Raw genomic sequence first — 21537 nt, forward strand, 5'->3', positions numbered from 1 at the left:
ATTTATTTATATAGCACCATCAATGTACATGGTGCTGTACAGAGTAAAACAGTAAATAGCAAGACCCTGCCGCATAGGCTTACATTCTGGGCTGGTACAGGATGTGCCTCCTTCAGCAGCTCTGCTGAGACCTTCTGTATGCAAAACATGTGCTCTGCCATTGAGCTGGGGACCAATTTCCCTGAGTGATCTTCCTTCCCCATTTCTTCCCCGTGGGCCAAATGTGCACCAGTGCTCCATGGTTCAGTTACACAGATGGGGTGGGCCTGGCAGCCTTCAACTAAACTACGTCATCTGTACTACTGGTGCAAATCCACCGTCTCAATGTGTGTGCGCTGTCACAGCGTCGTCTTCCTTCGCCATACCTCGTGCAACTGAAGAGAAATAGTGCGCTCTCCTGCCCAAATCTTCCTGCGCCAGACTGACAGGTTGTTGATGCAGGAGTTTCCAAGGCCATGTGTAAAAATAGCCTTTTGAAGTTCCTGCAGCATCGCAGAGGATTGGACCGGATGTCCTTCATCTGTCTTCCAGCCTCTCGGTTTTATTATCCTGTGACTAGACAGTCTGACAGGTTTGGTAGAGGGCAGCAGAACACTTCCAGAAGAGCTCTCTTTGTGACAAGGTTTTGCCTCAGCAGGAGTCTCCAGTCTCCTGTACCAAAGCCCTCACCTTTCACCAGGATCCCATCCACATAGCAACTTGACTTGCATTATCACTGGGGCTTGATAGCCTTTCATTTTTCCTTTTTCTTTCAGGCACCATTTCGGTGAACAGCAGAAGGACACCATTTACAGCTAGCGGCGAGAGCGAGATCCTGGATCTGGAAGGGGACATGTACCTTGGGGGGCTGCCTGAAAACCGGGCTGGCCTGGTCCTCCCTACTGAACTCTGGACGGCCATGTTGAACTATGGCTATGTGGGCTGCATCCGAGACCTCTTCATTGATGGGCGGAGCAAGAACATCCGGCAGCTGGCAGAGCAGCAGAACGCGGCGGGTGTCAAATCTTCCTGCATCCGGGTCAACTCCAAGCAGTGTGACAGCTACCCCTGCAAGAACAATGCAGTCTGCAAGGATGGCTGGAACCGCTTCATCTGTGATTGCACCGGCACCGGCTTCTGGGGGAGAACGTGTGAGCGGGGTAAGTCCCAAATCCAGAGAGATATTCTGTCCTGAGCTGAAGATCGACTGAGCGGCACTATGTGCAATACAAACGTATCCCATTGCTGATGAGAACACTGGTTTCAGAATCAGTATGGTTGTGCCGGGGATGTACGGATTTTGTCAGTTGTCTTGGATTGTCAGGCATCTTTCATTTTGTCATCTGCTCTTTCACAGGATCAGTTTTTTGTTTTTTTACCAGACTTTCATTCCACTTGTGCTAATTCGCTTTGGTTCTAATTTGTGCTAGTGCATTAGCATAAGTGTGCATTAGTGGTAATGCACATTTGGGTGAATCCCCCCAAGCCCCCCTCAAAAAACTGGTCTGCAGATTCCACATGACTCAGAAAAAGCCAGCCCATTGCAGAATTCTCAAGTCGGATTCATAGAAATCTGAACTCATTTGAATTTGTTGTGAATTCCTTAGTCATCACTAGGTAGTGCAAAGGATCGGTTATTATTATTATTGTTATTTATTTATTTATTTATTTATTTATGTATTGAATTTTTATACCGCCCAATAGCTGAAGCTCCCTGGGTGGTTCACAAAAACTAAAAACAGGTTCACTCAGGACCTGTTCAGATGGCATGCCAAGCCATGGTCAGGCCACTAACCCTTTTGCAACAATTGGTTAGTGAGAATGTTTAAACCATGGTTATGTAGCCATGGTTCACATGATACACATTGGCCCTGTTCAGAAGACACCTTAAACCATGGCTTTAACCATGGTGAATAAAGCAAAAAAGCCTCATTCACCATGGTTAAAGCCATCATTTAAGGTGTCTTCTGAATAGGGGTGTGCATGGACCCCCTGCTCTGCCCCGCGGGCTGATCTGAAAATTTCGGGTCGGCCCGCTCCGCTCCGCGCCGCTCCGCCCATACTCCGCTCCTCTTCGCCGCGGAGCACCGGCTCCAAAGTGGAGGGGAGTGGCGCCAGGTAAGGCCGGGAGAGGACGGCGGGAGGTTTACCGGGCCCTGCCGCCATCACCGCCCGTGCGGCGACGGCAGCAGAGCCCGGTAAGGGACCAAGGGGGAGGGGGGGCCTTACCTGCCTCCGTCCGCGGTCTGTCGGCGTCTTCAATTGAGCCCGCGGTTCAACCAGGAAGTCTGCGGCCCAGACTTCCTGGTTGAACCGCGGGCTCAATTGAAGACGCCGACGGACCGCGGACGGAGGCAGGTAAGGGAGAGGAGGGCGGGAGGGGTTACCGGGCCCTGCCGCTGTCGCCGCATGGGCGACAGCGGCAGGGCCCGGTAAACCCCACTTACCTTTCCGGCGGAGCTCCGGATCGAGGCGAAGGATCCACCTTCACCTCGATCCTCTTCGCCACGCTCCGCCGGCCCCCCAATCCTCTTCGCCTCCGCCTTAAGGGCAGGCGAAGCCCCCCGCTCTGCTTCTAATTCGCCGGTCCGATTAGAAGCGGAGCACATCCCTACTTCTGAACATGGCCTGGCTTTCTGGCTTAACTACCATGGTTAAAAGTGACTTCTGAATGGGCCCTAAGTCATGGTTCCCATGACAAGCGAAGCCGTAATGTTTAGCTCAAAATGCTTAACCACCATGGCTTAGTGTGTCGTCTCAATAGGGCCGTTGTGTTAAACTAATATGTGGTGGGGCCTCAGGGCTGGTTATGGCGCCTACTTCGCACTGTATGTACAGCAAAGGTATTGAATCTCTTTTAGCCTGAGGGCCCAATTCAATTCTGGAGAAGCTCTAAGGGGCCACATTCCAGTTGTTGGGAGAACCGAAGGCAAAAGGGCCAGGACCAAAATGCCAGCATATTGTTTTAGTTTAAATCTCTGTCTGCCAGTCACTGAGCCTTAAGAGAGATGTTTCAACCTTTTAGAACGAGGAAAAAAGCTGCACAGAAGCCAGAAAACCGCCAAACAATTGGTGATTGGTAGAAAAGGAGTGGAGCCAAGGGAAAGGTTCATGGTCATCTGGTGAACGGGGGAGGGCTCGTTTGTGACCCCAGAAAGGGCAGATTTGGTCCACAGGTCTGAGGTTTTGCACCCCTGGTGGCCTGTGTTTGATCCATGGCATACATACATTTGTCAGGTTCTCATGAAGGGAAAGGATTGTGGGTATTTGACATACTGATGAACACCCTGAGCCAGATGCTAGAAGATTCCATGATGGCATTTACAGTAGCATGCTGCTGAGCTTGTTTTGGTACATGCACGTAAAATAGAACACAGCATGCATTGTACCTTTCCAGCTATTGTTCTCCTGGGAATGGAGATCTGTGTTTGAGCGTCTGGGCCAAATTAATCAAGGAGGATTGAAGTTCACCAGTGCCAAGGGCAAATCTGTAAAAGCCGGGCAGAGCCTTCCTGGGTACCGTGGATGTCACACCACTGTTTTCTCATTGTGTCTTCTGACTGGCCACTTAAAGGTGTCTGATTGGGGATATATGAGGCACAGTTATTGCTGGTGCAGGCAGCCAGGAGACACATCCATTCTTGGTCAAATGAGAAGGAGCTTAGCAAATGTAAGACATTTGATCTATACACTGTTCAAATTCCAGACGGTCCCATTAATTGTCATCCCTGTATTGTGCCTTATGCCGTGCTCAGAATGAACTGAGTGAGTGATTTAAAAACAAAACAAAACTGAAAACAAAAGCAATGGCACAAGGTCCTTTTCGTAAAGAAAATGGAATTCTCTTCTTTCTTTCTTTCTTTCTTTCTTTCTTTCTTTCTTTCTTTTCCCTGAGGCAGATTTCTGGGTAATACCAGAACTAAGACTAGGACTGAAATCTAACTGAAAAGCTCCCCTTAGGCTTCAGATATGAATCACTTGCAGGATCTCCCCATCTGGTCTGTCTTTTTTCTCTTTGTGTTGTACAAACTTGCAGCATGATCTCATTGTGTATGTGTGGGGGGGATGGGAGAGTCAAGGAATGAGGACACAAGAGTTGCACTTTGCCTTTAGCTCAGGATGTTGTGTGTGATTCTGGGAGTTAGTCTGGCCCAGAGGAAAGAACCCAGACCTCCTGATCCAAGATGATGCAAGGGCACTTCTGGCACCATGAGGGAGAAAGGAGAAGGAACTATTGTGGCAAATGCAGGGCTGAGAACATAAAAACGACCATGCTGGATCAGCCCAAGGGTCCATCTAGTGCAGTGCTCTGTTCACACAGTGGCCAACAAGCTGTTGACAGGGAATCCACAAGCAGGACACAGGGGCAACAGCACCCTGCCACTCATGTTCCCCAGCAACTGGAGTATATAGGATTACTGCCTCAGATACTGGAGGTAACACACATAGTTATCAGTAGGGATGTGCTCCGCTTCTAATCGGACCGGAGAAGCAGTAGCGGAGCGGGGGGCTTCGCCTGCCCTTAAGGCGGAGGCGAAGAGGATTGGGGGGCCGGCGGAGCGTGGCGAAGAGGATCGAGGTGAAGGCGGATCCTTCGCCTCGATCCGGAGCTCCGCCGGAAAGGTAAGTGGGGTTTACCGGGACCTGCCGCTGTCGCTGTCGCCCATGCCGTCTTCAATTGAAGACGGCGACAGACCGCGGACAGAGGCAGGTAAGGCCCCCCTCCCCCTTGGTCCCTTACCGGGCTCTGCCGCCGTCGCCGCATGGGCGGCGATGGCGGCAGGGCCCGGTAACCCCCTCGCCCTCCTCTCCCTTACCTGCCTCCGTCCGGACCAGACTTCCTGGTGGAACCGCGGGCTCAATTGAAGATGGCAATGGACCGCGGACGGAGGCAGGTAAGGCCCCCCCTCCTCCTTACCGGGCTCTGCCGCCGTCGCCGCACACCCCTAGTTATCAGGACTGGTAGCCATTGATAGCCTTCTCCTCCAGGAATTGATCCAACCCCCTTTTAAAGCCATCACTACATCTTATGGTAATGTATTCCATAGTTTAACTATGTGATTTTATCTGTCCTGAATCTCCCATCAATCAGCTTCTTGGGATGACCGCAGGTTCTAGTATTATGGGGCAGGGAGAAAAAAGTCTCCCTATCCACATTCTCCGCACCATGCATGATTTTGTACACTTGACTAGCCAAAGTAAATCTCTACCTGAGCCAGAGCAGCAAATGGCACCACCACCGATCCGCCAAGTCAAGGTGCACAGTACTCAAGGCCACCAAGTTATTTTGGTCCCTGTTGTAAAAATACAACGGTGAATTCAATAACTCACCATTTCCTTCCCTTGCGTGACACCCCAAATCACAGCTGCCTCATTCTGCCTGATGGTAGAGTGGCAGCCCTGGCAACAGGTGGGTCACCTCAGCTTTTCTTTTGCTACAATCTGCCTGACTTGCTTCTATGAGGCTTGTCATTGGTTTTCCAGACTCATCTTTCCCACAAGCACAAAGTGGAATGACATTTTGAAGAAGGAATAGTGGGATGATGGAATTTGCAATCCAACAGCATCTTGAGGACTATGTAGAAACAGAATGCTGGACTAGATGGACCTTGGTCAGATTCAGAAAGGCAGTTCTTAGGCTACAATCCTGTCTGAATTTATCTGGCAGTAAGTCCCATGGAACGTGATAGGTCTTACTTCTGAGTAGACAGATATGGGGCTGCACTAGGGTGACCATATGAAAAGGAGGACAGGGCTCCTGTATCTTTAACAGTTGCATAGGAAAGGGAATTTCAGCAGGTGTCATTTGTATATATGGAGAACCTGGTGAAATTTCCTCTTCATCACTACAGTTAAAGCTGCAGGAGCTATACTAGAGTGACCAGATTTAAAAGAGGGCAGGGCACCTGCAGCTTTAACTGTTGTGATGAAGGGGGAATTTCACCAGGTTCTCCATATATACAAATGACACCTGCTGAAATTCCTTTTTCTATACAACTGTTAAAGATACAGGAGCCCTGTCCTCCTTTTCATATGGTCACCCTAGGCTGCACTGTTATATTCTTATGTAAATTACATAAGCTGACTGTCTTTTACTGGATCAGCTTCTGTCGTTGAATGCATACAACATTTCAAGTTTCCCAGCTGCAATAAGCAAAAGTTATTCCAATAAACAGTACACCTTAGCCCTGTTCAGGCTTTCACCTGGTCGTATGAGGGCTTAAAGTGAGTAAAGGTCTTGGGGCTGTGCACACTGGCCTTACTCCCTACATCTCTGGGTATGCTGGCCCCACCACCTCAGTTCAGATCTTGCAGGGTTGAATCAGCAAGTTCTGAAAAGGAGCTCTATTTGCGTTCACTTGAAAACGAGTAGAACTCTCTGTGCGATCACGAATGCACCCTTCTTTATCAGCGTTCCTGGTCATGCGTAGAATTGTTCACATTCCTTTGAATTTGTATAGAACTCTCTTTTAGACTCTGCCGATTCAACATGGCAAGGTCTGACCTGAAGAGAGCAGAGCCACCACACCTGGAGACCTAGGGGGTGGGGCCAGCATGTAGGCCGAGGCCCTCTACTTCCTTTAAGCCCTGATGTATTCAGGCAGACACCTGAACAGGGCTCTTGTTGATCTGTTTCTCCCACTCCCTAGCATCAACATAGCAACTATATACTCTCCCTACTCCAAAAAATGAAATATTTTTCCAAGCAAACTCATTTCCAATTTGTTTCCAATTTGGGTTACAGAGGTGGGGGTCAGAGGCATATTTATTTTTCTATCTATTAGGTGGACTCATTGATCCCTTGACATAAAAAGGAAGCAGAGGACGAAAAAGTTCCTTTGTGTATAATCTGACACATGCAGGTGCATGACACATGTCAAGTGTGATCTGTGGTAAGAGCAGATTTCAGATTTACAAATGTCATGCAGCAGCACATGAGACAAAAGCAAGGAATCTGAAACACATACATGCCCTAACTCTTGTAAATCACTTCCGGGATGTCGCGCCCACATGTGGACCAAAGGGAGGATCTCGCAATCAGAGTATCGTGGGATCCTCCCCCCTCCCTCCCTCTACACCGGTATGGTGTAGAAAGGGCCTCAGTAACAAAATAGCAAAAGTGATCTCCACACAGCTTTTCCTTCTAAAACTAGCTATGTATTCATCGTCACAGTGTCATGTCTAGTAGGGATGAGCAGTTTCATTTATTTTTCATCTGTGCCACTTTCAAAAGTGCCCACCCATAATTCGTTTCACCCCGTTTCTACATTAAGCTGTTATTTTTTTTAAAAATGCCCCAAAATGTGCATTAACATACTTATTTAAATACATATTTTAAAACATTTTCTCTCAAAATATGCATTTTAATTGCATTTTTGATTTATTCTTCTGAACTGAGAACTATGCTGAAAGATATGGGAAGCAGAAAAGCTGGAGGGCAACCAATCCTAATCCATACTTTAGATCAGGAGATATATATCAGGTCGGCTCATATTGGAATTTACAAAGATTGAATTCCTCAAGCATCCCTTGTATCTGTTTTGGGGTCGGAAGTACTTTCCTTTGTTTTGCACTGTCTTTGCTCCCACAAAGACCTAACAGAAGGTTAAAGGAACCAGACAGCTCTTTCAAGTGCTTATTTAGAACTTCCACCATCTGTAACCAGTAGCTGACTCAAATCATTTAACTAAAGCCCATTCCTGCTCTCCTTTCACTTCTTAAACCTACCCCAGATCTGGGATGCTGGCCAATGACTCTCTGTGCCAACTAACGCTAAAAGCTCAAACTATATTTTTAGCCAGCTTGCTCAGGTAAATAATTGCCTGTACAAGTGGTTTACCCAGGTGAGCAGTGCAACGTTTTGCTCTTCTTCTTTTATTGGAAATATCTTATCTGGTAAAGGTACGTTGCTCAGATGAGTAAATCGCAAGTATGAGCAGTTACTTGCACAAGTCTCTGTTCGATACGTCATTTGAATCGGAGTGTACACCTCCTTGAAAAAAATATTCATCATCGCTAATAGAAGGCCTGGGGATGGAGGAGGATTTCGTTTGGCTCATTATTTTTGTAAGAACTGAACAACATTCACCAATTTCTTAATAATTGGGATGGGAAAAACCTTGAAAATCGAATGTGGGAGAAAGTTTAACTGGCAGATGCGTCCATCCAGGCCCAGAGCTTTGAACACTTTGCTCTTAAAACACTGGATTTGAATCCCTGGACATGTCTACACCTACAGGTGTAGAGGGCTGGAGAGGGGGCAATCCTGGTCTTACCTACTTCCGGGATCGTCACCCTGTGTCTACACTAGGGGTGTGCATGGACCCCCCGCTCCGCTTCTCTTCCAGATCCACGATTTGCGGATCGGGCCGCTCCGCTCCGCCCCTGCTCCGCCTATGTTTGCTCCGCTCCGCTGCGGAGCTCCGGATCCGGATCGGAGCTCCGTTTCCCCCCCCATAGGCTTGCATTGAAAGCTAAAAAAGTATACAACTTTTTTTCTGTTAAAGTTAGAAACCTCAAGTTTGGCACCATGACACCTCATGGATGTATACACAAGTATGTCAAGTTTCAAGCCAATCCCATCATCCCCTGATTTTTGGGGAATTTTTGAAAATTGGGCACCCCATTCACACCCCTTTCGATAGCTCCGTCAATTTGCACGTTAGAAACCTCAAACTCGGCACCATGATAGCTTGTCCAGGGATACACATGCATGCCAAGACTCAAGGCAATCCCATCATCCCCTGATTTTTGGTGGGGCTTAAACCTTTTAACACCCCAAATCAAGTCCCATTTTACAACTACATCAATTTGCACGTCAGAAACCTCACCTTTGGTACCATGACAGCTAATCCATGTGTCCACATGGACGCCAAGTTTCAAGCCAATCCCATCATCCCCTGATTTTTGAGGAATTTATGAAAATCGGGCACCCCATTCACACCCCTTTCGATAGCTCCGTCAATTTGCATGTTAGAAACCTCAAACTCGGCACCATGATAGCTTATCCAGGGATACACATGCATGCCAAGTCTCAAGGCTATCCCATCATCCCCTGATTTTTAGCGGGGCTCTAACCATTTAACTCACCCCAAATCAAGTCCCATTTTACAACTACGTCAATTTGCATGTCAGAAATCTCACCTTCGGTCCCATGACAGCTTACCCATGTGTCCACATGGATGCCAAGTTTCAAGCCAATCCCATTATCCCTGGATTTTAGGGGAATTTATGAAAGTCGGACACCCCGGTATCTGCAGACAGCTCAATGGGCCCATTTCAAAGGAAATCCCAACATGCCATGAATTGGGGAGTAGAGATAAACCTAAATATGAATCTTCTTCCACACTTGAAAAATTGATTTGGAACTTGAGCACAGGAAGGACTTCTCCCCTGAGTCAAAGCAAGACACACAAAAACCATCCCTGCGAGGTGGGCAGGGGAGGAGGGAGGGAAGGCAGGCAGGCAGCAGACATTTCTGGGGACACAAGGAAGTGAGCCAAGGATAGTTTCAAAGCCAGTAATGCATATAAAATGGAATAAATACATAAATAAATAAACAAAGGAGGGGTGGAATTAAAAGCAGCAGTGTTGCTGAATAAACAACAAGAAGAATTTTTTTAAAAAGGCTATATCTGTCTTTTACCAGTAAGAGGGGAGTGGACGTGCCCAAGAGGAGGGGGAATCATCTGCCAATTTGACTGGTCCTGTCTAGGTACCAGTCTTTAAGAAGCAAACGATCACTTCAACTCATGATAGGCATTCACTCCAGTGATTTACCTTTGGAGGGCTCTGATGGCCCTCCAAGGACAGGAGAGTGCACAGGGCACGTCCATGCCCTAGGGGAGCTTATCCCCTTGCACCACATCTATTCAGTTGTTCCCCAAAGTTAGGGTGGGTAGCAGTGCTGTGCTTTTTCTATCTCTTATTATTGGGTTAGTATATGATTTCAGGTTGTGTTTGTGCATATGGTGGGGCTACTGTTTTAAAAAAACACTGGGAAAAGTCTGTTCAGACTAAGAAAGAGAAGTTCCCAGAATCCCAAGTTACCCATTTTGCCTATCCCCTCCTCCAACTTTGGGATCATGTGATCATGACCAGGAGTTGACTCTGCCCCTCAGCCTTTCGAAAAAGGTATTTTCCCGCTGTTTTACCCGATTTTTCCAAAAATTCTAGCAAGTGAACCGCAGCACACAAAGAGCTGAGAGTAGGCTCAAAATGACCCCCAGCCACGACTCTCTAAGCACAAGAAGTTTCAGAAAGATAGCTTAAAAAACAACACAGTTGTCCCCTATTCTTTTCTGCAATGCAATCCTATGGGCGAAATTTTTCAAAATGGCGATCGGATCGGTCCGCGAAAAGAGAAGCGCTCCGCGTATGGATGCTTCTCTTCACCGTGCTTCTACGGGTCCCCAGTTCGCTTCTACTCCGCCTCTGGGCAAGTTGGAGCAGGCCAATTCGCTTCTGATTCTCCGCTTCTAATCGAAGCGGAGCACATCCCTAGTCTACATGTGGCACACGATGTCCTGGGAGGAAGAGGACATTGCACCTGCCATTTTGTTTTTGTTTTTAATCGAAAAAGAGCGATGAGCGCTCAAATGCAAAAAAAACTTAAAAACAAACAAACTCCCACTGCCCCCACCCCACCCTGATGGGGGTTACCAGCTCCTCGTGTTTACTCGCGGACAAACCGAGACAGCAGGCAACACCTCCCGCAGTCTCAGGATCATTCCGAGACCGTGGGAAAAAACATGATTAAAGCATAGGGCGATATCCTGGGGAAAGGGAGGGACCATCCCTCCCTGTTCCTGGGATCCCCTATGCATCCTGTGGATACAAAGCAATGATCCCTGGGTGATCCCCAGGATATCGCCCTGTGTAGACATACCAGCTGTGTATTCAACCATGTTAGTGCTGAATTAGGGTTGCCAATACTTTTTTGTGACAGGCTCCTCCTCTTTAACAGCTACATGGCAGGAAGGTACATCATGGTCCTCCTCGTGCTGCAAATAGCTGTGCCTGCTAAATTTGGCTGGTGCCGATGGGTAAGAATTTTCTTTCAGTTTGTTCACGAAGTTCCTCGCATTCAGGAGAGCAGGAACTTGAGATTTAAATGATTTAAATGCAGGAGAAAGCAAAACTGACAGATTTGCCCATCCCTAAATGCTGGCTGGGGCGGATGCCTGTTGGGAGTCCAGCAACATCTGGAGGTCCAAAGGTTCCCCACCATGGCCATTGGGGGGGGGGTCTTCATATACCTCTAGAAGCACACCAAGTAGTGAATGATGATGTTGGCCAAGTCCATGGCATACTACCAGCATTTGGAATTCAGAGAGGTTCCATTTAGCTCTTATGGCTTATATTATCCATGAATGCAATCTTCATAAATTTGTCTAATCCTTAGTGAGAACTAGGCCTAACATGAGTGATTACTTATTAAAGGATGACTGGGTTCACACAGCATGCTAACCCATACTCAGTGGTTGAGTTGGGTTGTTGTTCAACTGTGGGCTGTTTGATGAAACATGAGTTACTATGTTGTCTGAACTGAGGACATTCCCCACAGGGTGGGCTGTTAACCATGCAGTGTGGCTTATTTTTTCTCAAACAATCCACCTTGAGAACCCATGGTTTGTTGTTGGGTTGTTCAGGCCAGACTGCATGTCTAACAAGCCTGGGTTCAGACAACATGCCAACCCACTGTTCATCAAACAGCCCACGATTCAACAATGACCCACACTCAGCAACTGAGTGTGGGTTAGCATGTTGTATGAACAGCCCTGGTGCCTTATGAACCATCTGCATTCCTTGATATACAAGCATAAACCCAAAGGGCCCCATATGACCAAAACAAGGTCACTATTTCCCAGCAAAGAGACATGCATGATCAAGGTCTGCTGGAGAATTTATGTCTTTGGAGAGGCAGGGTTGGGTGTTTGGACATGTGTGGGTGTGAGAATGCTTGCCTGTTTTGTTTAAAGTCTGTGGTGCCACAGTTACCTTGTAAAAACAAACAATAAAGGCGCCCTAATGCACAAACAGTAAGAATTTATCGACACACAAAGCTGTGTCAATTTAGGTAAGGCAAGTGAGAGCGGAGGAGATGCTGTATAAGGTGACAGTGAGAGAGGAGAGGGCTGGTATAAGGACAGATGGGATTACAGAGGCATTCAAAGTTCTACATAGTTTGGGGAAATAATTAGCATTTTCTATGTCTTTTGGCTTCTCATCTGCTAAAGAGCCTGATGGCTGCTGCAGAATTAGGTGAACACAGTAGCTATGCTGGCTGAGCTAATGAGGGTGCTCTGCAGATGGGAAGATCTGGCTTATGGAAATGATGTGCTTTCCTGCTCGGCTGCAAAACCACCTTCTCATCGTCTGCAGGCGTTCTTCAAAACACAATCCAAGCATTGCACAGGTTGAGGCATGGAGTGTGCCTTGTCTTCAGATGAGCTTTGTGACATTATGGGTCCGTGCAGGAAGTGCTAAATGCTGAAGAAAGTGCCACTCATTTGGGTGAGCCTCCAGGCTCTTCTTTGCATCATTCTGCTCCGCTCTTTTAAAGGGCCTCTATGCAGAGCAAAACACTGCAAATAACAAACAGAAGACAAGTGACACCTGAAGGGCTAGCAGGTGGTAGAAGTCCATGCTTTATATCGATTGGGACAACTGTAGGCCTAGGTCTTCACACAGTGCATAGTCAAACTGTGGAATTCACTTCTACAGGACATGGCGATGGCCAGAAGTTTGGATGGTTTTAAAAGGGGGTTAGATGAATTCCTGGAGGAGAAGGCTATCAATTGCTACCAATCCTAATGGCTAGATGCCCTTCAAGATTGGGTCATATTTTCTCCCAAGGCTCTGGGCTGTCCAATCTGAATATACTCTGAGGCGTTAGCTGGCTGGGCAGTGTCTTTGCACCTAGGTAGACATTTGTATGTTTCCAGTACCATGGAAGCAATTTCCTTTAATCTACTCAATGGAGGAAGACTGAAGATAGCTACTCTGGGTCCACTGCAACCATCAAGGGTGTTACTGTCATTCCTGACAGCTTTCCATGTTTGCGGTTCTGCAGCTGAAACAAAATGGATTCTTCTTCTTTCTTTTTTTTTTATAGATTTTAACAATTTTGTAAAGCACCCAGAGAGCTTCGGCTATTGGGCGGTATAGAAATGCAATAAATAAATAAATAAATAAAGTTCTACAAACAACAACAACAACAACAACAAAAAGAAACATTACAGAACATCACATACTAAACTAACAATATAATACACTACATCTAATAAAAACACATATGAAAAACATATAAGGCCATATTCCATTTGAGGCAATCTTCATGTCAGACATATAGGCTGTCAATTACTTCACTTTAGCCAGCCCAGTGTTATGTAAAGACCACAGATTATATATAAAATCCACAAACAAATACATCATTCTTCTGCAACTCTTGTATATACTCTGTCAGAGGTTTCCAGTCCAATACAAATGAGGTTGTTGATTTTTCTCTTACTAATGCCGTAAGTTTAGCCATCTCCACCAGCTCCAAAACCTCAAGCAGCCATTCCTCCGTTGATGGTACTTGTGTCTTTTTCCAGTATTGTGTGTATTGTAGTCTGGCAGCTGTTGTCATGTACAAAAACAACGTTTCTCCTTTTTCTTTAAGTTGATCATCCATAAGCCCCAGCAAAAATGCTTCTAGTTTCATTTGTATATTTGTCTTTTTAAAAAAATTGCATTGACAAATGAATCTGAGTCCAAAAAGATTTTGCTTTTTTACATGTCCACCACATATGGCAAAAGGTTCCTTCTTGTTCTTCACATTTCCAACAGTCTCCCAAACAACCCCTATACATTTTTGCTAATTTTGAGGGAGACATATACCATCTATACATCATCTTGTAAAAATTCTCCTTAAGTCTGGTACTTAACGTATATTTTAAACCTTTTACCCACTGTTAACCTCACCCTACCCAGTGCCTGTTTACACTTCCCTGTGCCTGTTTGCATTCTCTTTCCCTCCTTATTGTTTACTACAACTTTATTAGATTGTAAGCCTATGCGGCAGGGTCTTGCTATTTACTGCGTAATCTGTACAGCACCATGCACATTGATGGTGCTATATAAATAATAATAATAATAATAATAATAATAATAATAATAATAACAACATATTTTTCCATAATTTCATTGGTACATTATACCCAACATTTTGATCCCATTTTATCATACAATCCTTTGTTTGTTCATTCTCTGTCTCAAGCTTTAAGAATAGCTTATTTACCTTAGAGATTACATGTTCATCATTAGTACATAGAGCTACTTCAAACATTGAATCCACAAAATGGATTCTCTAACCAAGGTACCAGGGTAATGCCAATGAAAATGTGAAGTACAAATACAACAGCACATGTGAGCAAATGGCAATGACAATATCTGGATCTGTCAAAATAAACAATCTGAAGAGCTTAATTGCAGGCAGGGCTCAGCCACAGAATATAGGGATATCATGAGCGCCTACATAGGAGTGGAGTCTGATGGACTCCACCCAGCTTAGCCCCCCCTGATGCTACACTCCACTCCTTGATGCAAGATAATGGCTGTGTAATTTCTGTATTTTTAATGTTTCACAAAACGGCAGCCGCAAAGGACCATTTCCACAACATTAGAGGTGTAAAGGTGACATCTATGCCTCAAATGTTACGGAAATGGCCTTGTATGGCCACCATTTTGCACAACATTTTAAATACAAAAATTATGGAAATGCTATCTTGCATAAAAATGGCAGTCCACCTCGAGCAGGTGGCTGCAGAGTGCTCCTGGGACCCAAATTGCTTGCCCTGCTCCTTAAGGGCTCATGCAGCCCGGCGAACAGTGGTGGGAAGCAGCAGTGACTCCATGAGCATAGGTGTGTCCATTCATCCCTACCAGAATATAATTTCTGCATTATGATTTAATTGTGGCACATATGACATGTTAGCAGAGATGAAAAAGCATGTAAATTGTGGTCTACCCTTGGAGCAGAACCCAGGGCTATTAGGATGGACTGACACCATTTCTGAGGGTGGGAAGAACTTCCTGCAAATAGAAAGATAGTGTATCACTCCTCCTTTGTTGTTTTCTACTTGCAGGGAGGTGTGTGTGTGTGTGTTTGTGTTTAATGGAAGGGAGAATTCAACCACGGTATTACTCATCTACATTTCAAACTCATACCACCCATTCCATCACATCATTCAGACACAGTCAACATATGTGTAGAGGGTCTTTCCCCTTGGCTAAATCAATACAGCTTTGCTTCCACAAACAAGTGAATGCAGGGAGAGCCTTACGTCCCAAAGAGTGTAGCTTCCAGTGGGCTTGAACCCAGCTTTTCTGTTTTGGGGAACTAATCATTGATTGATTGATTGATTGATTGCATTTTTATATGGCCCAATAGCTGAAGCTCTCTGGGTGGTTCACAAAGATAGAATCATTAAAATAATATCTGCAGAAGCTTGGCTAATTGGGAGCACAGAACCATTGCTTTGTCAGCTTCAGTTGCTTCAGACAGTATTTGTCACACCAATGTTTTTTTTTTTAAAAGACATTAAAATGCCATGGTTCTTTTGATATAACATACCAGCCAGACCATTATCATATTCAGTTTTTCAACCTTCAGACTACATGGACATTTTCCTTATATCACTTGCATGAGTGGCCTTCTCTTTTCTCATAGTTCTGAATAATGTCCCTGCAAAGCACAGCTATGGTTGCTGGAAAGTGCCTGTGAGAATTTTATACCCAAGCTTCCCTTTGTGTTTTCCCTAATCCCGACCTCCCCCACTTCTGTAGCATGTAAGTGATAGCTCAGTAATGAGCATGTGTTGCAGGCATAGGAAATTAACTGTGCTCTTCTCTAGACTTTACATTGCATCCCAGATATGCAATAGTGATCTAGATGACTTCTTTCGCCACGAGAATCGAGCCTATCCCCCAGCACTGTCAAAGATGGGGAGTCTGAGAACAGGAACAAAGTCTGATTTGTTGCACTGTTTGAACGAGCTCATGCCTGTGAAAGAAAGTTTCTTGAATCCTACAGTGCAGGCGACCATTCTTTTGGGTGCTGCCATCGTCAACATGCTGCGACCAGGGCTTACAAAAACATTCCAGGATAATGACAATTCTGTTTTCCTTCCCTATATTAAATCACAGCTTCAGTATGTAGCAAGATATACACATCTGTGATGTGTATAGGCATGAAAGTTTGAAGAGTGACAAGCACAGCAAAAGGGGGAAACGTTTTTGGGAATGTGTTGAGCCATCAAGTCAAGTCCCAAAATACTGGCAAGAGTTTCTCCGTGTTGATGACAATAAGACTGAGGCTGTAGCTAGACCTAAGGTTTATCCCAGGATGAACAGGTTTGACCCCTGGACGATCCAGGGATAAACCTTAGGTCTAGCTATGGCCGGAGTTATTCTCCTCATTGGCAATGACGCTAGCAGACATTGACACTAACAAACAGGTGATTACTACAAGCAATATCAATGTGCTTTGTGTAAATCATCAAGATGTCTTGGGACTGGCTCCGTGCTCAAACAAAGAGGCAGACACCTGCATCCTACTCCATTTAAGTGATGCTATGCAGCAAGGGTATAGTAAAACCCTAATAAGGACTGTTGACACCGACGACATAGTTCTGGCCCTAACATCGGCACAGTGCCTGCACATGGATGAACTATGGGTGGCATTTGGAGTTGGGAAGAACTTATGTTTCCTTGCTGCTCATGAGTTAGCAGGAGCTCTGTGTCAATGTTTCACATTGCCAATGTCCCACACAATTACTGGCTGTGATACTGCGTACTTTTTTGAAGGCAGGGGCAAAAGGACTGCATGGGATACCTAGAATGCATATGGAGAAGTTACCTCAGCTTTCTGTACCTTGGCTGATAGGCCAAGACAACAGACAGTAGGAGAGTGGCTGAAGCCACTGGAGAGATTTGTAGTTTTGGTATATGGCCATACCAGCAGTAAAGAACATATTAATGATGCAAGGAAGCAGCTGTTCATGCATAGAGGTAGAGCAATTGACGGTCTACCTCCTACACAGGATGGACTCATTCAGCATATCAAAAGGACTGTCTACCAGACTGGTCATTGCTAGGCCCAAATGATGATTGCAAAAACCAAGCTTCCCTCGCCAAGTGATTGGGGGTGGAAAAGCAAGGATGGGGTGGATGAGAAATATGCTGAGCAAACCTACCAGTGGCTATACAAGGTTGTAGGGAACTTATACGATGTGGCTGCAGGAAAGGCTGTAGAGGTCATTGCAAGTGTCACAAGGCTGCTCTACAGTGTACTATTCCTTGTCTTTGAGGCATACTTTATAGCCTCAAATAAGAATTGTGGGAGGTCCAACAGTATCCAAGTATATTTGACTTTAATTTTTTTTTTAATGTGGGGGGCCTAGTAATGAGAACATTGTATTTACATTTACTAGATAGGCCTTTGGTCTCATCCAGTATAGCCCTTCTTAGCTTCTAGATTATTGGACTCTGAATCCTTGGGATCTGGGAAATAAGCAGCCTGGATAGTCTGCCAAATTATATAGGGCCCATTCTTGTTCAACTCTTACTCACCTCCCTGCTTAACCTTGGCACCAACTGTTCTTCATAATCTGCTTTGCTGGGTGCTGCTTATGAAGGGCAATGCATCTGGTGTTGGTTATGTGGTGGTAAACAGAGGGCTTTCGCTTCCATTTTATTATCTGCTGAGTACCTTTATTGCAGCATTTCCTAAAAGCTCTTTAATGACAACACACATCTGCCCATTATATATCCCATAAACTTAGGAGCTATAAAATTACCAGGTACTAAGAAGTGCTACAAAATTATTTACTATGTGAAGTGAGTTGTGCAGCTCTTGCTTTGTCTCCTGTTCGGCTAAAAGGAAGGTCCGTTTTCATGGCTGGCTGCACCAGCTATGAATTAAAGATTTAGTTGAGATGAGGCCACATATGTTTTGGATGCTTCTTTAAAAGAGTCCAGGTCACGTAAATTTGGGCTGGAGATCACCTAACAACAAGTTTGCTGCTAAGATTCTTAATCTTGACAACTCCTCAATTTGCTTTGGGGAACAATTCAATTGCGATTTCCTTCAAAGCCCTAAATGGCTTGTGTCCACAATGCCTTTGGGACCATTTCCTCCCACTCCCAAGCTAGTCTTCCTGTGCCCTAAGATCTAGTGGAGAGGCCTCATCTAGTACGGAGGATCGTTTGATGGGGACTGCCAAGGTTCCTGCTATGTCTTGAAGCCTCTGAGCAACTTTTTAAGGATCTCTTGCCTCCTTAAGAGTCCCTACCAGCGTAGGACCATGTGAGTATCTAGATTCCTCTACACACCAATAAAAGGTGTGGATCCTAAATGCAAGACTTTACATGTATTTATTTGTTTATTTATTTATTTATTAAACTTTATTAAGAGCTCGATAGTCAGAGGGCTCCAAGATTGGACTCCTTTGTCTATCCTATTCCCTGCCAGCAGAAGCCAGTCGAGGTGGGAGGAGGAGGACGCAAAAATAGCCCTTGTTCCTCTTCCTTATGGTTTTAGCTAGACGAATCTCTCAGATCCTATAGCTGATCTACTTTGTGGGTGAGATGGGTGATGAAAATGAGAACTTTTCCTCAAAGACAGGATGGAAAGATTTTTTTTAAAAAAATGTGGATTATTCCTAATCTTCATCCTGTGTTTTTGGTAACATATTGGCAGAACAATCTTGTATATGTCTATACAGAAGTAAAGCACATTTGAGTTCAATGGAACTTCTCCCAGTTTACAATTTTATGAATAAATTCTGTGAATTTAAGAAAATTATGATTTTTTAAATGAATTTAAGAAAATAAAAAGAATAAATGTAACAGCTGTTTAAAGGAGGGGTAGCCGTGTTACAGTTCACTTAGAGGCAGATCTCATTTAGTTCTATAGGTCTTACTCCCACAGGTACATTAGACCCATGGAACTCAATGAGACTTGCCTCTAAGTAGACTGTAACACAGCTACCCCACTTATAAACAGCAGTTACATTTTTATTTTCTTAAATTCATAGACATATTTACTAGACAAAAGAATCATAGCTTGAACCTTCATGCTTAGTGTCTGAAGGTCTAGCTGCTAAAATATACATGGAAACATGGGATAGGCAGGAAGCACATGTACAGCAGGAGATGAGAGAGAAGTAGGAGGCCGGTACTGCTTTTCACACTATGTTCTGCATGAAAGCTGCGTGAGATTTGTCAGGGGTTTATTCCTTGCCCTCCAAATTATGAGTGTTTCCTTTATTTCCATGTAAAATTAAAGACTCCCCAACTTCAGGGTGTCCATAGCAGCTTTTAAAATTTTACTTCATCCCTATGTTTCTGAGGTCTAGTGAGGTATCTTCCCCCCCCCCCCCCCGTGGGCCATTTGGCCAGTCACATGGCCCACAGTAGTGTCATATGTGCTACACCTCACTGTGATGTGGACCCCAGGACCATTTAGACAAGCTTGGACATGTGATATAGAATTTAATGAGTTGGAAGAATTTTTTAAAGCTCGATAAGACTAATTCTGAGATGCACAAATGTGCAAAGAAAGAAAAAAGACTGATGTTTTCTGCATTAAATGTGGATGGTCAATGCTTTTAGTCTATGATTCTGCTATTGACCATCCCTGTGACAGTGCATTTGTGAGCTGCTAATTGCATAGCAGAGCTGATTACATTATTTGGAGAAGTTCATTTCATGGTCTTTACGTCTTTGGGCTTTCATGACAAGGCAGTTCATTGATCTAACAATTCCCGACAGTGTTTTTCTCCTCGAGAGCTGGAAATCTCAAGAGCACTTGCAAGCATCCCTCCTGTATGCCCTTTTGTGGAATGGAAGTCTGATGTGACGGCACATTTAATCCAGTACTTCCAATGTCTTAAGACAAACTTCCACTCTAATGTGCTTTGGTACTTAGCAGTGATCTTATATGACTAGCAAGGACTTACCCTGGGATATCAGGAACTGGAGAAAAACCAACTTTTCCGTGGTTCCAGGACCACCCTGCGGAGTGCAGCCTTGTGGCTGCTGCTCCTGGGTTGTCCTCCCCTCCCCATGAGTAGTGGGAACTGTAAAATGGGCACGGAGCTGCATGGCAGCAGTCTGTGCCCATCGGGGTGGGTGGGGAGCAGGGTTGTCGTTTTTTTCTTCCTTACCTTTTGTGGTGGACGATGAGTGCGCTCCTCTTGTTGTTGTTTTTTTAAAAATAATGGTGGCCGTTTAGACATCCAGGGAGGATCACAGAAACCGATAAGTCTGCGATCCTTCCCTACACCCTTGTGGTGTAGACATGCCCCTAGTTTACCATGTTGTGTTCAGATTGCCATGTAATTGTGTTCTGGTTTGTGTATAGATTTTTAGAAAGCAGAGGGGGGATTTGATAAGTCTGCATTAAAATGCGAACACAACTACTTTCTTACCCATCACTCATAAGCACAGACTAAAGCAACTGGGGTTGAAAGATGTGAAATTCTTTGTATATGTGTCTCTGACAGGAATATTCATAATAAATGTTCACTGTATCTAGGAAAGAACAAGAAGCGATACTTGTAAATTACATAATCCTAGATTTTAATTTGATGTTAAGAATGTCAAGGCTGTATGAGGTATTTGTGACAACTTTCTTGGAGGTTTTAACCCAAAGGCTTAACCAACACCTGGTGAGAATTCCATAGATTTTAAATGCTCTGCATTAGGTAGGGATGTATGAGAAATTTGTTTCAGTTCATTTTTATCAGGATTTACCCAGTTTCCAACTTCTGGATTGAACATGGATTCTGATGCAGTCTGCGGTCAAAGTCTGTACATTTCTGATCTTGTAATGTGATTTGCAAACCCCCAAAAATGTGGTCGACAACATGAAATGTTCATGAAAAAATGTGCTTTTGAAGAAAGTGCACAAATGCACTTTGATAAATTGGAGAAGAATGTGTGCATTTCATACATGTGCACTATTAATGTCTACATTTGGAAAAATATGGATGAGGATAGTCAGGGATTTCCATGTGGGGGGAAAACGTTTACAATCTGATATGAACTCAAGTTGGAACAAGCTTTGAAATGGAATTCAGAAAACAAGTTCGAGTTTTAACAACCACCCTTAGCTTTACGCCATTGTGTCAGTAAGACGATCATGAAATCTACAGTTCCATGGTTCTGAATGCAAGAGGCCTGCTTCCCTTGTTATGGCCAGGACCCAAAGGCATACCTATAGTCTTGGATGTATCCACTGTGTTGTTGCTTTTTAATCCTATCTTTTTTTAAAAAATGGCAGACTTGCCATGCCATAGTACAAATAGTCTTTGAAAGCCCCCTGAATTTCCAAAATGGTTCACCCTCTGGCATGAAGAGAAGCTGTTTGAGAAACGCAAGCCTAAACTCTTCAGGGTGACTTACATTGTAAAGATGCAATAACCATCCAAACACAAGGTAAAACATAAATACAGATAAACAATAATCTAGTATGAAAGCAGCATAATATGACTTGGAGGAGATCAGATT

At 44.7% G+C, this 21537-nt stretch overlaps 1 protein-coding gene across 9 annotated transcripts in view; it reads left to right on the forward strand.

Moving 5' to 3' along the window:
- The window catches only part of NRXN3 (neurexin 3), a 1089604-nt gene that overhangs the window by 37734 nt on the left and 1030333 nt on the right, over positions 1-21537 (forward strand). For all 9 annotated transcript variants that reach the window (XM_063117923.1, XM_063117925.1, XM_063117924.1 and 6 more), the window contains one exon: positions 756-1139. In XM_063117923.1, the coding sequence (XP_062973993.1) occupies positions 756-1139 (384 nt within the window). The remainder of the gene's footprint in view (positions 1-755; positions 1140-21537) is intronic.

This window comes from Elgaria multicarinata, chromosome 2 (genome assembly GCF_023053635.1).
Source record: "Elgaria multicarinata webbii isolate HBS135686 ecotype San Diego chromosome 2, rElgMul1.1.pri, whole genome shotgun sequence".
Taxonomy (NCBI): domain Eukaryota; kingdom Metazoa; phylum Chordata; class Lepidosauria; order Squamata; family Anguidae; genus Elgaria; species Elgaria multicarinata.